This window comes from Triticum urartu, unplaced genomic scaffold, assembly GCF_003073215.2.
Source record: "Triticum urartu cultivar G1812 unplaced genomic scaffold, Tu2.1 TuUngrouped_contig_4359, whole genome shotgun sequence".
NCBI classification, from domain to species: Eukaryota; Viridiplantae; Streptophyta; class Magnoliopsida; order Poales; family Poaceae; genus Triticum; species Triticum urartu.
In genome coordinates, this window is record NW_024114941.1 from 1 (window position 1) to 8,732 (window position 8,732).

Here is an 8,732-nt window from a genome sequence, read left to right on the forward strand (position 1 = left end):
CGCCCTCTCGCTCCTCGCGTCCGCGCGGCCCGTCTCCGCCGCGTGGGGCTCGGCCATGCGCCCCGCCGGCGAACACCCCAGGCCCGGCACCAGGGGTGAGTGGTAGGGCAAGCGCTATCTCTTGAGTGCTCGTCAGTTGGCTACGGAGATTGGGGAGCATTTTGTTCAGTTGTGGATTTTTTTGCTTCCTTTTATCTTAGACATGAATGCAAAATGTTTTGCATCGGTTTGGGGGTTAATAGTTAGGGTCACGGAATTGGTTACTGATTAGCTGACATGAATCTCTGTTTGGATAGTTCTCTGCACTGCCGCTAGTAGCGCTCCGAGAGAGGGGAAGGAGGTGCTGGTCCAGCATCTGCTTGTCGGCGAAAAGGATGCCAGGCTTCTCGTGGATTTGGAGAAGAGCATCGCATCAGGTGAACACTCAAATTCGTTGTTGATTTTTCCTTTCGTACGGCTTACTAGCTCTGTTTGTTTAGTGATCTAAATGCTCTTATATTTCTTTACAGAGGGAGTAGCATCTGATATATTTAATTAGTCTAGATTCGAATCATATGATCCAGTGTTTAGCAACATGTGGCCCTTGCAAAATGGGTGTCCTAAAGTTATGCTTTATACGGTCCTCTCCACTTGAATGCATCCAATCCATGCTGTTATTTATGTTCTGTATCTAAATTCAATGTTGCGTTATGATGTAACAAATGCTGATTGCTAAGCATACATGCTGAGCTGAACTCATTGATGTGTATGGTGTATATATCATTGATTTATGTAGATATCTATGGGAAAGTTGACACTGAAGAGTAGGATACATTTGAAGTGCTCAATAGCTGGCTTGTTTTTGTTGTTAGAAATCATTGATTTTTACTCTTGTTTATTTTATTTTTTAATTTCAGGGGCGGACCTGAGTGACTTAGCCGTGGAGCACTCCTTATGTCCATCAAAAGAAAATGGCGGTATGCTTGGGTGGGTTCGGAGGGGACAGATGGTACAATATTAACTTGCTTTTTCAGTATGCGTACTAGTAGTAGAGCATTGTAGTAGGACTTCACCTATGTACCCAAGGTGCACAGTGGGATTGCACTGATTATCTTACCATTGCTCGGCATCCGTCATGATGTCCATGTAGGATACAACTGGAAATGTTATGTTTCATAGTACATATTTGTTATTTAGCATTGAATTTGTTTGATCCTTTGGTGGATTTTTTTATTCTGTGGTGGAATTTACTTCTTTCTAACTTATAAATTATCAAGACCTATCAACATCTTCAACTGGCAAACAAGACATGTAAAATATTGTTGTTGGTACTGTTTTTGTTTGTTTGCATATTCCCGGGGAACTGGTAGCCTTACAACAAGTTTATTCCATCTTGTTGAACACTTCTATACGTTGTTATACACATCTAAATCCATCTGCCACCGATTTCACTGTTCTTGATTAACTTGCTGCCTCAGTCATCTAAGTGTCTGGTTAGAACTTAGAACTAGCTAGTTTACTTTCTGAAAGTCCCATCATTTCATCTGTTGCCACCATCTAAATGTTTGATTGGTTGGATACTGATATTTAAGTTTCTAGCACTGGGTCTGTCCACTGATATTTCAGTTTCTGTCAGTACCCTGCAGTCTGTGTTCAACAGTACTTTGAACGTTACTTGCTTGACTTGAGCAGGTACCAGAGTTTGAAGAAGCAGCATTTAGTGCGCCTTTGAATAAAGTTGTACGATGTAAGACAAAATTTGGATGGCATTTAGTGCAGGTGCTCTCTGAGAGGTAGATGGTTCTAACAACACATGATGTTGTATCTTGGTACACACGAATAGGTATTCATATCTTTTGCCGCCAAATGGCAGGGACCAATGCTTGCTGCAAGATATTCAACCAGAAGAGCTTCACGAAAAAATGCAAGATCCTAGTTTTATGGAAGAAGCTCAATTGATTGATGTTCGGGAGCCTGATGAAGTGTAAGATTCTTCACTATTGCACCCATGTCCCATTTATTGTTCCAACATTCCAAATATTAAGTCATTCACTAACTCATTATAGATGCCTGTATGAAAAGCACACATCTACAACTAGAATGCAAGATACATCTCCAGTATTTTGGATTTTGCTCAATAGCGCAAAAGTTCTTGCAACAGTCTTAATCTTGACTTTGATGAGAAGATGATAGAGGTTTATGCGGTGAACCAGAACGTTAATGTGGGACTTGTCCACATCTTTTGAGATTTTGGTAGATATAATGAATTTCATTTTCTCCCTTCTGAACAATTAAAACGTAAAAGTGTTTACCAGTGCGACATCTTTGTTGTTGTTCGAAAACACCTTTGTATATTGTCTCAGGATTAAACTGTTGGAACAATGGGATAGTCTGCAGCCTTGTATGGACTTGCAGTGTGTAAATCCTTTTACAGACTTATAGAGTGTGTTATTCCCCTTACACTAGAGAGACCAAATTGGGTTGCAGAATTCCACGATTCATCATTTAAAGTCAGATACTGGGCTAGGTTTTTGCTTTGCGGACATATTATTGTGATGGCCCTGTTCGTTGTGTTTGCTTATCCTAATTTTTCACACAGTGGGCCATCATGATGGAGTTGATGCTGATTTTATACTTTTTGCTTGGCAGGGAGAGAGCATCCCTTCCAGGCTTCAAAGTTCTACCTCTCCGCCAATTTGGAACCTGGGGACCAGTCATGACAGATGAATTTAATCCTCAAAAGGACACTTATGTTCTGGTAAGTTCGTTACTACGATGAAAATTGCTGCATAAATGCCAGTGACCTATAAAAGACTGAAGTATATATAATACTCCTACACGAAAAGATTGATGAGTTGATAGAAACTGCTTTAGTGTGTTATGCCACTTTCTAACTTTGCCTTCTGTACTTCGTTTCAGTGTCACCATGGCATGCGCTCGATGCAGGTAGCCAAGTGGCTGCAGTCACAGGTAACTGAAGCACCCACAGAAATCTTTAGACTCCCTACCAGCGCGTGTAGAGTAATTGTGTAGCATCCTCTGACAAGGTGACCCATCATTTTGCAGGGATTCCAAAAGATTTACAACGTTGCGGGTGGAATCCACGCTTACTCGGTGAAAGCCGATTCTTCCATCCCGACTTACTAGCCGTCATACCGATCAGCGTTCCAACCACAGAGGCTTCTCTGTGTGCTTTACCATGCTGAACTAAAATCATAGTCCGGTGCCTGTTGGTAGAACTTGGCATTGGTTTTGTGTCGATGCCGGGATTCAGAGCTAAAATTTTCTTCTCACGCGAAATCTTGTACTATCAAGTCATTTTTTCAGAAGTTGTCAACGGAACTAGTACGGATCGTATCAATATGAATATAAATGAAATATTCGAGAGATGATCATTGGAAGAGTAATCATCGAATTCCTCTTGTGGCGCCCCTGAATTTGGTGTCATATCAGTGCGTTTTGTTTTTCAAAAACCATCACATGTGATGCTATCGGTCCTGTTTAGGCTGCTTTAGGAAAACATTCAAGCAGGGAAATTCTTCTGCTGCAAGCTTATCTGCTAGAACGGAGAAAATCTTCTCTTATCTGTGTAATCAATCAGTGCAGTTTGACACTCGACGAAAAAAAAAGCAAGTATACATGCGCTGAGAGGGAAAAATGATTTTGGAGGTGCGGGGAATCGAACCCCGTGCCTCTCGCATGCGAAGCGAGCGCTCTACCATATGAGCTACACCCCCTTTGTGGTTGCTAACTCGACGAATAACTTATCTAAGAACTTGGGCGAGAAAGAAGTGAATACCCAACCGTATTTTTTTTTGAGGAAAGGCCATCATGACTAGCTTTATTGAATTAAACAGGGATTACATCGTCCATCAGTTTTGAGACTAACAAGCCAGGAGGCTCGTTCGTCCAACTATTAGTAATCTTATTACAATAAAAATAGTTAGCTAACACATGCGCCGCTTCGTTACATTCACGATAACAATGTTTAAAGATGACCTTCCCAATAAAAGAGGAAATATCCACACATTCCGCGAATATTGCCGAATTTGCATCCCACCATGTTGTGTGTCCCACACACGCATCAACGACAATCGTAGAGTCCGATTCCGCTTCCACCCGCGGCATACCTAAGGAATTAGCAAGCGCCAGTCCATCTCGCATTGCCATTGCCTCCACATTAACCACATCTGCTGCATATGAAATAAATTTGCATTGTGCAGCTAGAAAATTTCCTTTGGCATCCCGAATCACCGCCGCTGTTGCCCCTTCTCCAACATCAGGATGGAATGAGGCATCAACGTTGAGCTTGACATACTTTGGGTCCGGTTTTTTCCATCGTTGTACTACGACCGCACTCTTACAATTAGCAACATGATAATTATTAGCAATTGCCAGAAACATACATTGGCCACCTCACGGGACTAGGAGGAGTCCCATCATGCGTGTGTTGTCTTCGGATCCACCAAAGATACCAACCCCCCACTGTTATGATTTGTTTAACATCCAGATTCGGTTTAATGAGAGCTGGACTATCTGGTGCAAGAAGGATATGTTCCAAAATGACCGATCCAGACCGGTCTACTCTCCTTGCCTCGTCCACTCTGTCCAGAACCCCCAGCCGACTCCATAAATCCCTTGCATGAGTGCACTCAAACAGCAGATGCCGCGCAGCCTCTGCACCCCGATGACAAATTGGGCATGCTCCCATCGAACCCACGTGCCGGTTACAGAGTATGGATTTTAGAGGCATAATTCCATGTAACGCGCGCCAGCAGAAAATTTGTATTTTCCATGGGATGTTCAGCTTCCACAATGCACTCCACACCGCCGGAGAAGTGGACCCACTCGGCCTCTCCATCACATTTGCATTTCCCTGAAAAGTTTGAGTCCATTGCACCCGGTATGCTGATCTGACTGAGAATATACCCTTCCGGTCAGGATGCCAAGCGATAAAATCATCAAAAGTGTCATAGCTCAATGGAATCTGAAGTATTCTCCTTGTATCAACAGGGTTAAAGATGGATCTAATCAAATCTTCATCCCATGTGTTTGTATTAGGATCGATGAGTTCATCAACTGTAGATAGGATTGTGTGTCCCCTTGCTGTAATGACCTTCCTATCCGGACTTGCTGGAATCCAGGGATCTCTCCATATATGAACATTTTCTCCTGTACCAATCCTCCATACGTACCCCAACTTGAAGGTTTCTAGTCCCTTCATAATACTTTGCCATGTAAAGGAAGCACCATTTTTAAGGGTTGCCTGTAAAAGGCTGCTATTAGGGAAGTACTTCGCTTTTAGAATTCTAGTGCATAATGAGTCGGGGTTTGTAATAATCCTCCAGCACTGCTTTGATAACAATGCTAAGTTGAAGGAATATAAATCTCTGAAGCCCATTCCTCCCTCGGCTTTAGGATAGCACAGTTTCCACCAAGAGTACCAATGCATCCTCTTATGTTCCTCATCATCACCCCACCAGAACTGGGAAATTAAGTCAGTTATTTCCTTGCAAATTCCTTTAGGGATACTAAACACAGACATGGCAAACACAGGGATCGCTTGTGCCACTGATTTTAGTAAAATCTCCTTACCACCAGTAGACAGTTGTTTCTCCATCCATCTCATTAATCTTTCTTTAATCCTCTCAATAAATTGCCTGAAACAGTCACTTCTATCAGCCCCTACCAATGCTGGAAGGCCCAGATATTTATCAGACAATGCTTCAGTGTCAATATGTAGCTGTTCACACACTTCAGTTCTGGATACAGCAGGAGTATTTGGACTGAAGAATACACTAGATTTGGACAGACTCACCAATTGCCCTGAACTCTGACAGTAGGTCTCCAGAACATGTTGTAAGGAAGCTGCATTTAATACATCTGCTTTCATAAGAATTAGAGAATCATCAGCAAATAAAAGGTGTGATACTGATGGTGCATTTCTGCACACTCTAACTCCCTCTATGCCACCAGCTTCTTCTTCATACTGCAATAAACTAGAAAGCCCTTCCGCACAAAGAAGGAACAAATAGGGAGAAAGTGGATCCCCTTGTCTAATGCCCCTGGTAGGGGTAAACGTGTCTGTCTCTTGAGAGTTAAACCTCACCTTGTATCTGACAGAACTGACACAAGCCATCATCATTTCAATCCATTGCTCATGGAATCCCAATGTTAACATCATATCATGTAAGAAGGACCATTCCACCCTATCATAAGTTTTGTGCATGTCAAGTTTAACAGCACACAGTCCTGTCTGACCAGCCCTCTTGTTCTTAATCTTATGCACACATTCATAAGCAATTAATATATTGTCAGTGATCATCCTCCCGGGAACAAAGGCACTTTGTGTAGGGGAAATTATCTCAGGCAAAATAACCTTCAGTCGTAAAGCCAGCAGCTTGGAAATAATTTTGTAAAGCACATTACGGAGACTGATGGGTCGAAATTGAGTTACCAGCTCAGGTGCATCAGTTTTTGGAATCATCACAATGGTAGTATCATTCCATTCTGCCGGAATCTTCTTAGAATTGATAGCCAAAAGAACTTCCTGAGTAATTTCATCTCCAATTATATGCCAATATTTTTTTAAAAAGATTGCATGTAAACCATCCGGACCCGGGGCCTTCAGGTCCCCAATACTGAAAACCGCCTTCCTCACATCCTCAACAGTGTACGGAGCCATTAAGAAGTCATCATATGTTGAGATACCTTCTGCTGCACCTTCTGAAGAATACTAGGATCCGTATGCTGCACCTCTGATGTAAACAGGAGAGAAAAATAATCTAGGACATGAGAGTTCAGTTCTGGCATACCTTCCAACCAATTTCCACCCGCATCTTTTAGTTTCTTTACAAAGTTTTTCTTTCTTCTAGCAGAAGCAAAAGCTTGAAAGAAGCCTGTATTGCGGTCGCCCCCTTTCAACCAATTAGCTCTGGACCTTTGCATAACTTGTATTTCTTCCAATTCAAGCAAATATTCAATCAGTTCTGCCAACTCTTTCCTCTTTATTTCATTGTCATCAGACATTGGTCTAGCCATGACTTCTTCGAGATCCCGTTGGGCTTTCCGGAGTCTCTTTCTAGGTTTTTTGAGAACCCGCTGATCCCAATCATGAAACTGTGCATGCATCAGGTTAAGTTTCTCATAAATATTCGTAGCATTCGGGTCAGCTTCTACCTTCGCCCATGCTTCTGTTACAGCGGCATCGAACGTACTCTCTCGTAGCCATCTTGCTTCGAATCTCCTAGTCTGACCATTAGTCGCACCATTCGCATGGAAATAGTAATTTGTATCAACAAGAAGAGGGCGGTGGTCTGAGTGATTGAATTCTGTATTTACCAGTGCAGTATGGGGGAAGATCGATGCCCAAGCCTCATTTACCAGCCCTCTATCCAGTCGCACACGAATTCTGCCTCGACGCCATGTGAATGGGTCTCCAATGTAACCCAAGTCTCGCAACTCACAGTTCCTTATTGCTTCCTGAAAAGCGTTCATATACTGGACTGGGCGAGGGTTCCCGCCATCCTTCTCTTGTAATGTACTAATCTCATTTAGGTCACCAATCAATAGGCACGGGAGATCATGGGCACTATGGAGCTGGCGCATACGATCCCACGTCTTATATTTATCTTCCCACCGGAATTCACCATACATCCCGGTTAATCTTCAAGTTTGATTGGTCCCATCATTGACTTGAACATCTATATACATAGGATCAAGAACTAGCCTCTGTATATGGATCTCCTTCTTCCAAAACATCAACAGTCCACCTTTTCTTCCATCACTAGGGCACACAAGCTTTTGATCCATCTTCAATCTTTTCCTCAAACACTCTGCCGGATAGCTGTCTAAATAAGTTTCTGATAAGAACATCACATCAGGAGCCCAACTGCGCTGGACATCCACCAACGCACGTACTGCTGGGGCGTTTCCAAGGCCGTTGCAGTTCCATGCCAATATCCTCATTTTTCTTTCCTCAACAAACAACCTCCACAAACTAGAACAGTCCAACAGGGAATCACTCCGTGATGGATTGTAGAGAAGTCATCCAACTTAAGAGTCAGATCTTACCAGCCATGTTCCTCCGAACTAGCGATGGAACAGATAAAAACGAATCTGCTGCAGCCCTGGAACCACGTAGGTAGAAGCTCACAGCAGATAGAGAAAACCAGCCACGACACCTCACGGGCGTCGTCTGGGACAATGATCGCCGGCCAACCGTATTTTTTGTTGTTGTGAGAAAAAGAATACAGAGCTGCTGTATCAATTTTGTCTTCCATTTGCTGCACTTTATTCGCATGGTTTCCCGGAATTTCCTCGCGTCTCACCGAGTGACCGCTACGAAATCGCAGGATCAAGACGCTGTAGAAGGTACTAGAAGCGTAGTGTTGTCAGATGCTCAGTAACGCTGCTTGACGATCAATGATGCATTTTCGTCCTGTTCCGGCCCTTCCTCCTATGTAAAAAATGGTGTGTATAGTCTCTTTGGATATAGCAGCACAGTACAGGTAAACAAACGAATCACCCCTCAGAAAAAAGCAAGAAAGCCGAAGGCCACAACACAACGATTCACGGCAAATTACGATGGCACCAAGAAGAACCCCTTGGAACAACGCCGTTAAATTAAATAAATTAAATTAAACCAAGCCTGGCAGCGTCGTTTCACCGTAGCGACCACGTGCGCGCCATCGAGCCCCGGACCGCACGCAGGCAGCGGCCTCGGCGCAGCGGATAACGCCGGCCGCGCGGGC

At 43.3% G+C, this 8,732-nt stretch overlaps 1 protein-coding gene and 1 non-coding gene across 2 annotated transcripts; one reads left to right on the forward strand and one right to left on the reverse strand.

Annotated features, from left to right (window-relative positions):
* Positions 1–4: 4 nt before the first annotated feature.
* On the forward strand, positions 5–3,386 carry LOC125527706 (rhodanese-like/PpiC domain-containing protein 12, chloroplastic; the record flags this gene model as incomplete). The annotated part of the gene is made up of 8 exons (XM_048692227.1): positions 5–95; positions 297–416; positions 897–988; positions 1,672–1,772; positions 1,853–1,963; positions 2,629–2,737; positions 2,899–2,949; positions 3,046–3,386. Coding segments are annotated over 8 exons (756 nt in total), but the record flags the coding sequence as incomplete, so codon positions are not given.
* Positions 3,387–3,643: 257 nt separating this feature from the next.
* On the reverse strand, positions 3,644–3,716 carry TRNAA-CGC. The gene has a single exon. It is a non-coding gene; the product is annotated as a tRNA-Ala (tRNA).
* Positions 3,717–8,732: the final 5,016 nt, after the last annotated feature.